Source organism: Trifolium pratense, linkage group LG6, assembly GCF_020283565.1.
Source record: "Trifolium pratense cultivar HEN17-A07 linkage group LG6, ARS_RC_1.1, whole genome shotgun sequence".
Lineage (NCBI taxonomy): Eukaryota > Viridiplantae > Streptophyta > Magnoliopsida > Fabales > Fabaceae > Trifolium > Trifolium pratense.
In genome coordinates this window covers 30,543,600-30,560,532 of record NC_060064.1, presented here as the reverse complement: position 1 = coordinate 30,560,532, position 16,933 = coordinate 30,543,600, and the positions used below count along the sequence as shown (strand labels likewise).

At 33.7% G+C, this 16,933-nt stretch overlaps 2 protein-coding genes and 1 long non-coding RNA gene across 18 annotated transcripts; 2 read left to right on the top strand and 1 right to left on the bottom strand.

Annotated features, from left to right (window-relative positions):
- The first annotated feature begins 2,188 nt into the window (after positions 1–2,188).
- Positions 2,189–3,678, top strand: LOC123892083 (protein ENHANCED PSEUDOMONAS SUSCEPTIBILITY 1-like). Its single transcript, XM_045941929.1, has one exon. The coding sequence runs from the start codon at positions 2,189–2,191 to the stop codon at positions 3,575–3,577; it is 1,389 nt and encodes a 462-aa protein (XP_045797885.1). The 3' UTR covers positions 3,578–3,678.
- Positions 3,679–5,766: 2,088 nt separating this feature from the next.
- Positions 5,767–9,354, bottom strand: LOC123891432 (pentatricopeptide repeat-containing protein At5g14080). Of its 2 annotated transcripts, XM_045941309.1 has the most exons (4): positions 7,575–9,354; positions 6,777–7,022; positions 6,432–6,563; positions 5,767–6,229 (listed from the first exon to the last, which is right to left on the bottom strand). In XM_045941309.1, the coding sequence occupies exons 1-3, from the start codon at positions 9,256–9,258 to the stop codon at positions 6,559–6,561; spliced, it is 1,935 nt and encodes a 644-aa protein (XP_045797265.1). In that variant the 5' UTR covers positions 9,259–9,354; the 3' UTR covers positions 5,767–6,229; positions 6,432–6,558. The 2 variants fall into 2 exon arrangements, with proteins under 2 accessions (XP_045797265.1, XP_045797264.1); XM_045941308.1 differs by having other exon boundaries at positions 5,767–6,219; positions 6,432–7,022; positions 7,575–9,329.
- LOC123891433 lies at positions 9,283–15,682 on the top strand. Of its 15 annotated transcripts, XR_006803121.1 has the most exons (17): positions 9,373–9,757; positions 9,873–9,962; positions 10,069–10,149; positions 10,252–10,309; positions 10,500–10,577; positions 10,690–11,279; positions 11,354–11,466; positions 11,547–11,581; positions 11,688–11,728; positions 11,809–12,529; positions 13,205–13,342; positions 13,521–13,649; positions 13,774–14,104; positions 14,187–14,287; positions 14,377–14,519; positions 14,609–14,722; positions 14,912–15,682. It is a non-coding gene; the product is annotated as an uncharacterized LOC123891433 (long non-coding RNA). The 15 variants fall into 15 exon arrangements; XR_006803108.1 differs by having other exon boundaries at positions 9,354–9,757; positions 10,690–10,823; positions 11,081–11,165; ... (1 more) ...; positions 11,809–13,649; positions 15,235–15,682; XR_006803112.1 differs by having other exon boundaries at positions 9,364–9,757; positions 10,690–10,823; positions 11,081–11,165; ... (2 more) ...; positions 14,912–15,099; positions 15,235–15,682.
- Positions 15,683–16,933: the final 1,251 nt, after the last annotated feature.

Genomic DNA, 16,933 nt, shown 5'->3' with positions numbered 1-16,933 from the left:
TGGAAAGCTTAGGGTGTCAAGAATACAATTTTTTTTTTAGGGTTAACTATCCAATAGGGTGTCAAGAATACAAATATAATTTTTGTTTTGAGGGTTAACTATCCAATTAGTTCAGTTTGATCAAATAATGGGTATTGGTACAAAAACTTTTCTCAAACTTGCAGGTAGATTTTCCCATACTCTACTTAATGAAATTTAACAATTTCGGTGTCAATCTTGTAGTAAATTTTGTCTTCTTTACACTAGATTAAAAATCATTAGCATACGACTTATATTCAGAGAGCTGTGATAAATTTACCACAGATATCTCTACAACATTTTGCATAAACTTTTCTCAAACTTGTAGGTAGATTTTCTCATACTATACTTAATGAAATTTAACAATTCTAGTCTCAATCTTGTAGTAAATTGTCTTATTTACACTAGATTAAAAATCATTAGCATATGACTTATATTCCTAGAGATATGCTAAATTTATCACAGGTAGCTCTACACGAATTTTCACATAAATTTTTCTTCTTTTTGGGGGGTATATGTTATTTCGGTTTATATAAACCAATTTTTTTTCCATGTTTAAAAACTTCGGTTCGTAAAAACCGAAGTTTGTTGGCAAATTTTTTTCAAACCTCAAGGAGCAAAATGAGATTTTTGGGAGATAGAAAAGAAATGAGGAGGGTCGGGAGAGAAGAGTTCGTTTCCAAATAGTACGAACTACACACACCTGAGTAAATTGGTTTTAAACTCGTGTTGTTTGCATGGTTTTCTTTGTTCTTTGATGTTATAAGATAATCTAAACTTGTTTATCAAATGATAATGTCTTCTATGAATTCTGTATACTATCCAATTCCCCAAAGGATTTAGAAGTAAGTAACTATAAACACAACTTAAAGCATAATTTCGTCGTACGTATACCATCTTCGGATAACTAAGATTAATAAGTCAACCTTAGAAGTCTCATCTAATTGGTATCGTGATATAATTATAATTTCATTATACATCTTAGTTGCTTTACAACAAATACTCTTGGGCGTCTACCCAAGAGGATCCACCTATAGGTAAAGTAAATTTGTATGTGTTAAAATCTTAAATTTTCTACGTGTTTAAATTTTAAATAGTAAAATTTAGTTTAAATTTTGAAGTTTGTATGAAATAGAACATTAACTATATTTCTTTTAATTTTTTTTAAAATTATATGTAATGATTGGTTGACCCAACTCAATCCAACTTACTCACCACTAAATTGAGTCGATTGAGATTTGAGTAATTTAAACTAACCTTCAATTCTTATACTAACTAAACTTATACTCTTGATGGTAAGAAAAAAATACTTGTCTTATAATTTAAGTAGTACAAGTTATATATAAGAAAATTAACGTCAAACTTCCGAGTTCACAATACAAAATATAACATTATTATTATAAACTAAACTTCAATATTCAAAAATCCTCGTCCTCTACAACCATCTAACATCAAAGCAAAAACAAAAGGCAGAGTTAATTAACTTCAAATTAAAATAAAAGGATAAAAATATATACAGAAGAGCAAATTAAACTAAACAAATGGCAAAAACACCGACAATATGTTGAACACAAAAAATAACAACTTTTAAGAAAAGACATTATTGTTGGCTATTTTGACCGCTTGTTTTGAACTTGATCAGGAAAAGATCCAGAGATGGAAAGGATGAGAGAGGCCTTTGAATTTAACCCTATTATATAGTAAATATAGTAAATAATATTAAACCGAGAGTTAATATATTTTCATATTTGTATTGGAAATTCTTTGATTTTTATTTTTGAATTTGAAGTGTATATTGGAAATCTCAATCTCTATAATTATGGAAAATTAAAATTCAAAGTAATGGTAATGGAAAATCCTCTAAAAGTATACCCAAAAAAAGGAAAATCCTCTAAAAATTATACCAAAAAAATTAATTACCCAACCTAATAATATAATTGATTTTTTTATTTTCGGTCAATAAAAATAATTGCTTGCTATATATATAGTACGTACAAAAATTAATATGCTTGGAATTTTCAACTATTCATTGGTCAACAATTTCATAAATTATAATATGAGAATTTAATGTAAAAACAACCGTAGAAGAGAATTGTTTGTATGATGACACGTGTACGTCAAACTTTGAAAAAAAGGTCTCAAATAATATATAAATAGATATCATTCGCATATGTTCTCCACACCAACACATTTATACTACTACTGTTACATATTGAACATGAAAATCCTCTCTACCACTACAATCAATGCACCAAATCAAAGTCTTGGCGACTCAACAACTGATCGCAAAATCCATTTGAATCCGTGGGATCTCCAATTCCTCCCTTTTGGAGCCAACCAAACTGCTGGTCTTCTTTATAAACATCCGTTAGAAAAAATTGACACAATAATCCATCAACTCAAATGCTCTCTTTCCTCCACCCTTGCATTTTTCCCACTCTTAGCTGGTCGTCTCGAAATTACGGAACACGAAAATGACAACACTATTTCGTGTTATCTAAAATGTAACAATGCAGGTGTACTGTTTGTCCATGCTGTCGAAAAGAATGTTGCTGTCGCCGACATCCTTCGATCCACATGCCCTCCTCAATTTATCCAATCACTTTTTCCACTTAATGGAATTAAAAACTACGAAGGGACGTCACAACCATTACTTGCGGTCCAAGTAACAGAGCTAATTGACGGCATCTTCCTTGCTTTAACAATCAACCATGTCGTCATTGATGGTAAGCCAACTTGGAATTTCATAAATTCATGGGCTGAAATCTCAAAGTTAAATGGTTGCCTTCAAATATCCAAACAACCAAAACCAACACTTGAACGCTGGTTTCCAAATGCAATTCAACTTCCTATTAGATTTCCTTTCACAATAGAGAAAAACCATGCTGATAATGATGGAAAAGAAAAACTCAACCCACCAGAGAGATTATTCCATTTCACAAAGGAGAAAATCATGGAACTAAAGTCGAAAGCTAACATAGAGGCTGAATCAAACAATATATCTTCCTTACAAGCACTTCTCACTCATATCTGGCGATCTGTGGTTCTTTCCAGAGGATTTGACCCACAAGAAGAAGTTCAATTTATGATAGTAATTGACACACGATCGAGATTTTTCCCACCATTACCAGAGGATTATTTTGGAAATGCGATTATACTTTCTGGGGTTAGCATGAAAGTTGGGGAGCTATTAAAGGAAGGTGGATTAGGAAAGGGTGCTCAGGAGATGAACAAGATGATTGCCTCACACACTAATGAGAAGTTGAAGAATCACTATGAGTCTTGGTTGAAAACACCAAGTTTTATTAGTCTTGGTAGTGTGGCCAATAGTAATTCATTGGTCGTAAGTAGTTCGCCGCGGTTCAATGTTTATGAATGTGATTTTGGATGGGGAAAACCTTTGAGAGTTCGAAGTGGGGATTCAAATAAAAGAAATGGAAAAATTAGTGTGTACCCTGGTGCAGAAGAAGGTAGTGTCGACATTGAAGTTTGTCTTCCTTATGAGATTTTGGAAGCAATGGAAAATGATCCTGAGTTTATGGGTGTCGTGTCCAACTAATGTGGCTTTTAATGTAGATTGCGGCGAATGTTAATTTGGCAAACTATTGTGTGTACTATATGGAACTCTCGTAATGTCCTTTTTTCGGAATAAGCTTTTTCTGCCGAGTGTCTGGTCGATAGGTTGAAATTTCATCTTAAAAATAATTCTCAGGTAAAAACTCTGGCTGCCCCTGCTCCTTTTACGAGGGAGTATGCACCCTATTTTTTGCTGGAAGCAGTAGAGTCTACTGGAGTGTTGAGTTGGGTCTTCGTGAGGTTCTGGTTCATTGGAGGCCTCTTGTGTCTGTCCTTCGGTGGTTGATCCCTGCCTTTCTTTCTGAGGGGTCCTTGGATCTTCTTTTGGTGGTGAGTTAGAAGTGTTTAGCTTTTGGTTTGCCTTCTTGTAGGGCTGTGTATGTTTTTTACAGATTGATAAGTGTTGTCAGGGTGTACTTCCGATACCCCTTTTTATTATGAATTTTCCCTTGTTCTTTTTATTTATTTTATATAATATTATTTGCCATTAAAAAAAATCATTTTATTTTATGTTATTAAGGAGCTATAGACAAAGGATGGAGATGAAGTTTGTTTTTTTCCCTAATATCTAGATATTTTGCGCTTAAAAAAAAATGTCGAAGACTTGAATATATTTTTCTTCATCACTTATGATAAGTTGCTTTAAGTTTTGTTGTATGTAGGGCCATGTAGCGCATGTTATATATTAGTTAAGACAAAGCTTGACCATAGTCACACGATTCACAGTTCGCTCTGGCACGTGATACAAATTCAAACACGCAGTTTGCAATTCTTAAAAACCTAATAAAGAACTCCTCTTCATTTGAGTTATAATAAACAAACTGATCTATTTGCATGCAAGACTAACTTGGTGGAGAAAATGAAGAAATAGGGTTTATGCATGGCAAGATGATGATGAGTTCAGCCATAATAAGGAAATGAAATAATGAATCTTTTATGCTATTCACTACTATGTTTTCTCCTTTAGCCATGTTTTTTTTTTTTTTACCTTCTTTCCCTAACTAACTTAGCTAATGTACCGCATTGCCCTTAGTGGAATTAGTAACATGAAATGTGATTTTGCTAATAAATGAGTATTTCCTATTGGATAAATTTTGGGGAGTGGTTATGGTGCATAAGCTTTTTCCTTATGCACCATGTATAAATAATGAAAATTGCTTAACGCACCTCCCAAATTGCTTAGTGCCCCCCATATACTTAGCGCACCCCCCAAATTTTCTCGCGCGCCCCCAAAAGCCATTTTTGTTGCGAAATGGCTTCACATTAGGTGTACTTATAATGTCAAAACCATTTTTACTGTCGAATGGTTTTAGAGGGTTGTAATCCAAAATCATTCTGCTTGTGGAATGATTTTGCGTGTTATTTATGTTGGGGGTGGGGGGCGCGCAAAGCAATTTGGGGCGCGCTAAGTGAACTGGGGGAGCGATAAGCAATTTGGGGGGTGTGCTAAGCAATATTGGGGACGCATTAAGCAAATTGGGGGGCGCGCTAAGCAATCCGGGGTATTTATGCATGGTGTGCATAAGCAAGCAAGGCTTATGCACCATAACTTATGTCAAATTTTGGGATGTTACATATGCAATCATTAACAAAAAAGTACTAGAAGATAAAAGAGAGTGGAAAAAGAATAATTCAAGAATAATGAGATAAAAGAGAAATAATAGAGATAGAAAATGAGTAGTAGAACAATGGAAAAATATGAGAAATAAAATAGAATTTATATAAAGAAAATGCGAGAGTAAAAAAAATGTAATAAGTCTAGTAAGTATAAATTAGATAATTGACTACAAAAATATTTGATACGTTGGAATATAAGTTCAAATTTGCAACTTTTAATTCACTTCTTATATTTCCCACGTGTGATACACATTTTATTTAAAGTTTTAAAAAATAAAAGTAAAAGTCACACTTCAACGAGTCAAATACCAAACTCTTGTTGCATCTTTACAAATGAAAAATGGCTTTTGTATATTTAGTTCTACTTTTAGAAGGGCCAAAATTGATTCTAGAAGTGTATAATTGATCATGACATGTTTTGTTTTCTCTAAAGTAGAATTGATTCTATCTCCAAAATTGGTTCTACTTGAAATTATAAATTGTAGCTTATAATTCTACAATTAATTTTTACTCTCAACTTTTTTTGTTCAATTAACTTTTACATGAATGTATCTGTTAAGAAAGGTAGAAGGATAAAGTTTTTGTTTTCATTTCTGTTGAAGTTAGTTACAAATGATTGAAGCATTACATTTATAGATCCACTTCTAGTTATCTGCAATAGCAGGTTACACATATTTTTGACTGGCACTATCCAGTTGCTAATACAGCTAGCATAACCAACCTTTTCAGTTAGTTATTTGCTAGATAGTGTAGAAGCTAAGCTAAACGTCCGATAGTATTCAAACATAAATCACTTTACTTTCAGCTTAATTGTAGTCGAAATTAATTTTACAGAGCTTCCAAATTGTTTGGCACTCTGATCTTCCAATATATGCACTTCAAACCGTGTCACCGCAAGATGGATACAGCAGGATCATACAACAATTTTGTCAGGAACCAACAAGTAAACATCAATGCAATCAATGATGATCATGTTCTTCCTCCACTGTCCATTCCACTTAAATAAACCTGTTCATACCTAGATCATGCAATTAGCAATGCAGAAAATGAGAGCAAAACAAAAGAACACTAACACAAATCAGCATATTATAATACAAATCTCATGTTTACTCAACTTGACTATTTCTACAGCAAAGGACCAAAAAAACATAAAAGCGCCCATTAAAGCACTCAAAATTTAAAATATGAAACAAAGATGATATAATATTAACCATTATTACCTTCCTTTAGCCTGCCAAAGGTGAAGAAAGGAAGTTACCATCCATGAACCACTCCACATTGGAGGACATGGATGCCTTTGTTATTACAAGGTTCACATCTGAGGAGAATTCAGTGTTTGTAGCATTGTCAAACTGCAAAGACATTTCCACCGCAGATCAAAATTTTAAAGTCACTGTCGGAAAAGGCGACATTTGTTGTTGTTCTAATGAATCAAAATTGAAATTTCATAATGTTTACATTTGTTGAGTAAAAATTCAATTAAGAAACTGTTCCTTTTTAAAGGTAAATTCAAAAATAGATTCTTAAGATGCAATTTACATTGAACTTCACTGATCAAAACACACCTTGCATTCTTTGAAGAAACTGTAATATCGGCTCTGGGCATTTAGAAACCGAAAGGGAAGCTAAAAGTCCAGTACATATATCTTGAAGCATTGAAGGTGATTTGTCCTGAACCCAACTCAAATGCTGAATAGCAATTGGACTCTGTCCTGCATCTGCCAAACATTTCAACAAAATTACGTGGGATTCTGCACGTCCTATATCATGACTGAGACTGCAGAGTAATTTGGAAGCAGCTGTCAGATGTCCTGCACGGAAAACACACATCATGTCAAGTTATGATATTAAATGTCGCACTAGGCTGACAAGCTAAGTATTTGACAAAGTAAAAAACATCCTAGCACGTAACATGCCAAGTTACAAAAATCTATATTAGCAGAATTTTGAAAAAGGTCCACGACTGCAACCTGTGCCGCATCATCAATCCCTTTGGTGTCTCTGCAACTACAACCCGATTTTGATTGAGTCTGCATTACAACATTTAACTGTGACTCTCCGCGATATCAAGGATCCCAATGGAACTATGCTGTTGATTACAAACTGCTCCCTTTATTTCTTTTTAATGCATTTTGAAGTTATTTACACATGCTAAGAAAACCAATAATTTTTGTTACTTTTGATGGAATTGTTTATCATTTTCCTACAATATATTTACTATCATATTCTACTTAATAACTAAGAATATTATTGACAAAACAGTAGTTAATGACACATTGAAATTTGAAAACGACAAATAGATAGGAATTTTCTTTTTTCCCTACAAAAGCGACAGACAAAATGGAACAGTGGATTAATAATACCTTTCTTGCAGAGTGATAATATAAACGAGCTCAATATGTCTCTTGCAACGGTGATATCCTGTTTAGCAGCCTTGCTATAGAGCTCAAAAGCTTCTTCAAGCATGTCCTCTTGGCATAGTCCTTGCAAAAGAAAAGTGTAACTTGAACTATCGGGTTCTACTCCCTTGTCGAACATGCGGTTAAGCAACATCTGAGCCTCTTGAACTTGTCCCTCTTCCGAAAACTTACGAATCAAAATATTATATGTTTTCACGTTCCCACAACATCCACCGGCAAACATCTCATCCCAAAGCTTCCTTGCAGGGCGAAGTAGATCCTGCTTACAACACGCTTCCATCACATAATTATAAGAGGAGACATCGGGATTCAACCCTTTCTTCTTCATCTCCTGAAGAACAGCATAGCCTTCTTTCACTCTTCCAGCTTCGCACAACCACGACACCATCACATTGTAACCCTCAACATCCTTGAAGTAACTCTTACACTCCAAAACACGAAACACCTCCAACAATTCATCCACTTTACCCACCCTACACAAATTCATACTCAATCTATTCAAACTCGAAATACTCAAAAACCTCTCTTTCTCAACAACATAATAAAAAAACACAATCGCCCCAACAGGATCAATATCCGAAACACATTCAATCAACACATTAAAAGCATCATCCTCAACAACAAAATTACCTCCAACAATAACCTCTCCAATCATCTTAGCTTCCAAAATCCGCTTCTCCGAAACCAATTCAAATATAAACTCTTTATAATCACCACTCCTCGGAGACACACCCAACTTCCTCTTCATCTTCAAAACCTTAATCTCATCAACCACATTCCCCATTTTCCTAAACTCCTTGGCAACAACCCAATACGCCATAAAATCAGGCTTCCATCCTCTACTCCTCAACTCAGACAACATCATCATCGCCTCACTCACCCTACCAATTTCACACAAACCATTAACAATTATAACCGCCACAACCGAACCATTAATCTCCAAACCACATTCACCAACCTCATCCAATAAACTCATCACATTCCCCAAATCACCCTCCTTACAAACCCACCAAACAAAAACACCAAAACCCAACGTACTAAACGGAACACCCTTAACAATCATTTCATCAAACACCTTACGTGCATTATCATTACCATTAGAACCAAGTGCAGCTAACAGCGAATTACACGTAGCAGCACCGATTTGATCGATTAATCGTAATTCAACAACATCATTAAAGATTAAAAATGCTTGATTTAAATTGTTCCGGGAAATGTGGGTAGTTATAACAGAACGGTAAACAAAAGGGTGAATTGGGAAATTAAAAGAGTGAGCTTTTTTGAGAAGTGAAAGAAGAGAATGTGAATGTGAATGGTTTTGTGCAAGAGAAAGTGATTTGAGAATGGAATGAAAGGTTGATGAAGTGTGGGTAAAGCCTGGTTGTTGAGAAGCCCAATTGAAAAAGCCCAAAGCTAGAGAATGATGATCGAGGAGAAAAGGGTCAATGATTGATGAAACAAGTGATGGTGTTAGATTGTGATTGTTAAGGTTGTTGTGAAGGGTTTGTTCGATTTGTGAGTTCCATGAATAATGATGATGTTTGGGTTTTGTGTTATTTTTTTTTGAGGTTGTGATTATTGTTCTGCTTATTCTTTGTGCTAATTCTGTTGCTGCTGTTGTTTTCATCTTTAGATACTTTTGTTTTTGGTTGTTCTGAATTTTTGAAATATTGTACGGACAACATCCATATACTTTTGTTCTGAATTTTTGAAATCCATATACTTGACACATAGAAACAGAAAAATGATCACTGTAGATTGTAGTTAGCTATGCCACGTCGGATTGAAAATTGGTGGCTATTTTTGCAAGTTTATATCTTTTCTTTCCCTTTTTTTTTCCTGCCGCTAGAGGAAGCTAGATTCCGACTCAGAAGATGCAATGAATCTGGTCTTTTTGTATCGTTTTTTGATTGATTAGTCTGATGGGTTCATCTGGTGTAGTTTCATATGGTGGAGGTCGAATTGCATGTTCTTATTTTCCCCCCTAATCAACTTTAGAATCGTTTTGAATTTTGAATTATGTATAATTTTCCCTCCTGATTGAATTTCCTCTGATCTACTTGTCTATAAATTGGGGATGGGTAAGAGTTGCAATGCACAAATTGAGACCAACAGAGTATAGTGAGGTTAGTGATTTTTACAATTCTATCTTATATATCTTTGGTTGTAATTTCATAGATGGTTATATCTTTATTTACACATGTATTCTGCATATTCTGATTTGTTGATTATTGTTCATAGATGGTTATACCTTTATTGATTGTTGCTGAAGATGTGGAAAGTGATGCCCTTGCAATTCTTATCCTAAATTAGCTTCGCGCTGGAATCAAGGTTTGTTTTCCCTATATGTAGCATATTAGTTCTAAGGTACTTTAAAATTTTGGATTCTTAGTTTTGCTTATTTGATTTGGTATTTGTTGCATGGTCTTACTCTTAGGTATGTGCCATCACAGTCCATGGTTTTGGTGAAAATCGGAAATCTGGTCTCCAGGATCTTGTTGTTCTAACAGGAGGTCAAGTAAGTTATCTATTCACAATAAGGCAACCGTGTATTCCCTCCAATCTTATAAACCGATTGATGATATGTTTTTTTTTATCTATGCTCGGCTTATCACTGAAGACCTCGGCCACAATCTCGAGAAAGTGGATCTGGAAATGTTTTTTGCTCTTGCAAAAAGGTAACGATTTTGCTTTATTGGTTAATGTTCATGAATTTTTGGTTTTGGTAAAGGATGCAGACTTTCCTTGAGTTATTTGGATTAGCTAAAATTAATTTTTCACTAATTCCTTAACATCTTTAGCATTATAATATGAGAATACAAGGTCAAATAATGTAGACAACCTAAACTAAGTTTCTTAATCTTTTAGATTACAATTTCCAAAGATGACACTGTCATTCTTGACGGTGCCGGTGATAAGAAAGCTATCGAGGAAAGATGTGAGCAGGTTTGTTTGAATCTCCTATTCAATTTGATTTTACCATTTTCATATAGAAATAGGTCTGGTTTTTCATTGATGTTTCTTGTGACGTGTTTCATGTGATGGGTTTTGTTTACAGATTAGGTCGACGGTTGAAAATAGTACTTCAGATTATGACAAGGAGAAATTGCAAGAAAGATTGGCCAAGCTTTCTGGTGGTGTTAGGGATGGTAAGATTACTAAAATGGTCGTCGTTGAGCTTACTGATCATAGGTAAATGTTATTTATATTTATAGTGTAATCATCGCAAATTTTATTTTGCAGTATTATAATTGTTTTGTTTAATTTTGGTCATGGTTATGATAAACAGTGGTAAGTGTGAATGTGCTTTGTTTAGTGATTACGTTGACGAGTTGAACAAGAAAATGGGGAAAACTTGCAAAATTTTAATTTTTTTTAGAGATAATGTATTATTATATTTGAATTAGTAACTTCTCAAATTTTCCACTGATTGAATTAGTTGTGTCCAGACAAATCATCCATCCAAGATGTCATTAACACTACAAGGATATTGATTAATCCAGATATACCTGAGGTCGAAGCATTCAAGAACAGGTTTGTTTCATTTCTAATAAATTATTGATGTTGAGTGATCGTGTAGTTGTGTTTGTCTTTGATAAAGATGTTCAGAATTTGGCTGTGGAGACTTGTCCTCTTTTGTTATCAATGGTGGGTTGTGAAATCTTTTATTTTTATGGTTATAGCTGTTCATATTTAAAGACATTGTCTAATGTGTTTTGCAGGGAGAGAGCTCTTCCTTCTATCCAGATGAGATGGAGTGCTTTTACGGTGATGCAATGAAGTTGGTGTTGTGAACATGTTCTTTGATGAGTTTATCCCAAATGTTGATAACTTTGTTGGTATCTTGAATCTCTAAATTTGTTGTGTATTGTTTCATCGTTTGATTTATCTGCTGATTATGGTATACTCAAACAGATTGAAACTCCAAATTATGAGTCTATCAAAGAGGAGTTGAGTGAAGGCCAAATTCTTTATTATTCTTTTTTTTTGGTCAAGAAATTATTTATTATTCTTCCTGTGAATCTAAAGAACCTGCTGATGGTGATGTTGATTCAGGTCTTTCTTCCTAATTTGTTGATGGACGAGTGCGTAAAAATGTATTGTATTTTTTATATTAGTTTGTATCATTAATTTGTTTGAGTTAATATCAATTTATGTCTTATTTATTTTTATGCAGGTGTCATTTGCAAACCAAGTGGACAATGGAGATAAGAGTAGAACTCCATTTCCAGGTCATTCTTGCTTCCAACGTGAAAGAAGAAACTCAAAGAATGGCATGTCAACCTATATTGAGAAGTTTGTTTATTCTAGGAGGAAAACCTGTGTTAAAAGAAAGCTTAGGTTTAGGTTTGATGATAATGGTGAAGATGCTATGAACAAGAGCAAAAAAAAAAAAATATATTTTAGTGAAAATAAATTTGTTAAGGAAGGAGTGTGAGAAGAAAAAAGAACTATCACATGAAAGTTGAGCATTTTAAACCTCAATTGCATGGCCTATAGTATGGATTATACCCTGGTACACTCAACTTCAAATGATCTCCAATGCAGGAGGCATTTGTATATGATACAGGCAGCAATTGGTCTATTCCCAGCAAAGCCTAGATGTTTTGCAATACATCTAATGAGCAACTCTTGGTTCTCCTGTTGTTTCTCATTCAGTGACTTCTGTGGTTTATCCTCCACCTCAGCGGATTCCCTTTCCCTTTGGTTCATTGATGAGCTATGGCATATGTAGTGTTCTCATCTGACATATAGCTAAGTTAGAATTTGGTTTAAGTTAATTTGAAGAAATGTAATGTAGTTTATTTCCAGTGTGCTATTGAATGGAGTCATGTTATTGAAGTTGTTTGAAGAGGATGACATTGTTGAAAATGCAATTGATGGAAAGCAAAATAACAGTGAGTTTTTTTTTGAACAAAATAGTGTTTACATGATATCAATTCCATCACCTATCTATAGAATTTATAGCCCTTATGTGCAGGAGTACTTTGACTAAGAGTTGAAATTGAGCATTTAATTTCTTATTCAATTTTAGTGGTATGCCCTGCACAATAAATATTACTACTTTAAGTAGTTACTGGAAACTGTTTGTTTTGTGTTGCTCCAAAGAATAAAAATCATCAAATATATTTTAAAACTATAATGACTGTAATTAAAAAAAAAAAATACTGGGCCGTGCGAATGCACGGGTAGAAAAACTAGTATTGACACAAAAGAACCGTTTTTTGGCTACTGTAGATTGCATTTAGCCATGCCACGTAGGATAGAAATTGGTGGGCCATCTTCTACTGTTTTGGCTGTTCTTTTTTTTTTATTTCTTCTTTTTCGCGTTGTGTCTAGAGCTATTATCCATAGATCGGTGGATGCTAGGTTTTGCGACTCAGGAGATGCAATGAATCCGGTCGAATTGCATCGTTTTGTTCTTGATTTGTGCAGTAGATTCATCTGGTGTAGTTTCTTCTGGTGTAGGTCGAATCTCATCTGGTGTAGTTTTGAATTTTGAATTCTCTATAATTTTCCCTCCTGATTGAATTTCTTCTAATCCACTTGTCTATAAATTGAGGATGGGGAAGAGTCGAGATGCAGAAATTGAGACCAACAAATTATAGTTTGGCTTGGACATGATGGTTCATAACGAGAAGGCGAAGGTGGATGTCAAGTTCGATGATGTTGCAGATATATTGCCTGGGAAATAAAATGTTTGTATTAAGGTGAGATGTCATTATTCTCTCTTTCAACCTAAACTGGATACAAATCTGAGAGCGTTTTTCAAATTCAAAAAATTGGGTTTTTTTATTAGTTTTTTTTCTGCTATAAATTGGGAGGTTTGGACAAACAAACAAGGTTGCTCACACAAATCTGTTTGCATCTTCTTTAATCATGGAAAAGCTCTAAGCGGTATTTTACCTTAGAAAGAGGGGATTCGTATTAAGGTTGTGTTTTGCGCTTGTGGAAAGTCCCGGCTTTCCTCAATCCTTCGGAGACAGTTCAATTGAAATGGTGCTCGTGGATGACAAGGTTCGACATACATTTTTTTCCGTCGATAATCATGTTATGTCTTAAATAAATGTTCCATCATGCTGGAGTTTTTATTATGTTCTGTTATTCATAATTTATATGGTGTGTTTCATTTGTTACGAAGGTAAAATCCATGCTTCTGAAGTTGGTATCATGCGGTCTGGATAGCCACCATCTAAATAGACCAGATAGAATGCAGAACAACCCAGCCCGTGATAAAGTCAATTCTGTCAAGTGTATAGATATATGAGTCTTTAACCATTGAATTTCATTATATGCACCACTTAGTTTCTAAGGTTAGAAATAATTAAGTTATGTTTGTTTTAGTTTGACATGATTCTCCTTTATTATTTAATAGATGTAATTGGTCTAATGACTGGAATTTCTGCTGAAAAAGAGTATGTTAGGGATGGTAAGATAACAAAAATGGTTGTGATTGAGGTTATGGATCCAAGGTATAAGTTTTTCATGCTGCCCATTTTGATATGATGTTTATGTGTTCATAGGCTTATTTGTGTGTTTTATTTGCTTGAATAGTGGGAAATGTGAGTGTGCTCTATTTGGTGACTATGTTGATGATTTGAATAAGAAGATGGGAAAATCTTCTAAAGGCCTTCCTGCATAAGTTTTATGAATGGGTTAGCTATTGACTGGAAGAATTTATGTTTTCCTGCATACTTTTGTAAGTTGGTATTAAGATTCTAATGTTCACATCTTATTTTGGTAGGATTGCTCTTCATGGCGTTGATGTTGATTCCAATGTGCATTTGATTGGTGGGAGTGCAAAACCTCCACCTGATGAAGAGTTTCTACGGATGCATCCTAAAAAGAAAATAGATGTGTGAAACATATATTTCAAGTTGTTCCTAGGTATATGTAGTTACTTCACTTTCTCTTACAAATGTATACTCTATTGTGAAAGTTTCATTAATTTTGGAAATATATTTGTTGAATCATAGGTTCAAGGTCAAGATTGAAGTGAGCGATGGTGATTCTACTGCTGGATTCATTCTCTTTGATTCTGACATAAGTTATTTGATGGAGAAGTCATGTGCTTACTTTGTTGCCCAAAGGTATATAAAATTTTTTGGTTACAAGTTTGCTGCAATATTTTTAGTTTGTTCTACTCACGAAATCCAAGTTGAGATAGATAAATTTAACAAGTAGCTGTCTCGTAATAAATCCGATTGTTGCTGCTATTTCTATCTCCGTCCAAAACAAAATTAAGGGGTACTCTCTTATATCTGTATGCATTAATGTAGGCATCAAATGAAGGGGTTTATCCCATTGAATTTGATTTTCTGGTTGGTAAGAAGATGGTTTTTACTATCGATAAGGGTGTGAAGCAAACAATCAAATTTGATGGATCATTTAGGGTCAAAAGGGTTTGCTTAGATGCAAAAATTATTGAAATCTTTGTTGCCCAGGGCCATATGTTACTCATGTCAAGGTTTTTACAAAACACCCTTTGTTTTTGTTACCTATATGCTTTGTCACTATACTTCATTTTGCTGTTCTTCACAAATCCATGATTTTTTCTATCTTAATTTGGAGGCTGTGTCTCAGATTATTGATGTTGATTCAGATGAAATAGTAGATGATGTTGATTTTGTGACCTCTCCTGCTGAAGTCCAAAAGATTGATACAAATGAGTGTGTGCCAATGACCATGAAGAGGGACCTCAATGAATCTTTGAATGTTGTAGCTCAAGTTGAAGGGAAAAAACATTTGAGGAAAGTCAAGATAGAGAAGGAATGAATTCTATGGATTTCATGAATCCTTGATTATCATAAATAATTGGTTGTACCTCTTATTAAGTTTAGTATTGTATGTGTGTTATGTTGAGCTCATTGTGATTGTGCCTTAAATAATAGTTGTTTGTTCCACTGCATTGCGTTTATGTATATGCAGTGATGTTTTGTCTCCTGATATGGAGTTGAATGTTATGTGTTCTCCTGTATTGCTCTGATGTGCATGCAGTGATCTTCAATGTATTATAAGTTATGATAATGAAACTACTTAGTTCTATTTTATATTTGACTTCTTAATTAAACTTTGCTGCAGAGTCAATTTCTTACTCTTCATTGGTAGTTTTATATAGAAACAAAATGAAATTGATCTGCATGATTTGTGAAATCATTCTCTGGAATATGCGATTGTATTTGCAACACTGATAGCTTCTTTAGCATGTATGCTTAGGCCATGATACAGGTTGGAAAATGATAGAAAAAGGTGTGGCTATAGAACCTAATGTTGTGACTTTGATTTATTGTTTTTTATCCTGATATGGAGTTTGATGTTAATCACTTAATCATGTGTTTGTTAATGTTTTGAGTTTGCAGACTAATTTATATAAGTAATAGCTAAAATGGTGTTGATTCTTTGATTGTATTTTGGCAAACTTTTAAACACAATAAAATAGTGTTGATTCATGTTTATTATATAAGTTTCTCAAATTTGATATTTTAGCATTAAATATTTTTAAATAAATAGTGTTCCTGTTCCTGATAGCCATTCAAAAAAAAAAAAAAGTGTACCTTATATTGAAAATATTAAAATTCATAGTCATGGAGATGAGATATGCTTTAGTGTTAAGAATTTTAATAGGTGTAGTTGGCTATATTATATGATGAAGAAAAAAAATTGATGTCTCAGGGCTAATATAGTTAAGATTGATTTTTGTGTTGGTAAGATAAGAGATTCATTTTTGGTACACATTCAATTTCTCGTCCGACCTAAGAGTTTTTATTTATATCATTATGCTACTTAAGCAGCAGACGTTATAAAAATGAAAAATTTTGAGGAAAAAAAATACCCTACATGAAATTTCAAGATTTTAATCTTTTCTCTATTTAAGTAGTGGGTTTGTCCGCTACTTAAGTAGTGGATGTTATAAAAAAGAAAAATTTGAGAAGAAAAAAAATCTAGTGGGCCGTGCGACAGCATGAGTCAAAAACTAGTTATTTGCAGCAGATTATTACGAAGGTTTTCTAAAACACGTGTGATACCGGTGGTTCTCTAAAACCCCTGCAAATAATTTATGGGAATGATATGAGAGCTTCAGTTTTAAAAACTCCACAAAACTTTTTGTGTGGGGTTCAAAGTTCAAATCCCACAAAATGGAAGTTCAATGAGTTAATTGTCGAATGACTTGAGTCGATTTCCAAATTATGTTTTAAATATTATTTTATTTTATATTATTTAATTTTTTGTTTTGTTTACAATGAGCTGAAAATCGAATCCAGGACTTATAATGTACTATTCATTCATTTAAATTGATAGAA

Coding starts and splice junctions, on each gene's coding strand:
- LOC123892083 (XM_045941929.1), top strand. CDS start 2,189: ATGTTCTCCACACCAACACATTTATACTACTACTGTTACATATTGAAC.
- LOC123891432 (XM_045941308.1), bottom strand. CDS start 9,258: ATGAAAACAACAGCAGCAACAGAATTAGCACAAAGAATAAGCAGAACA. Junction 7,023..7,574: donor ATTATCACTCTGCAAGAAAG/GTATTATTAATC, acceptor TTTTCCGTGCAG/GACATCTGACAGCTGCTTCC.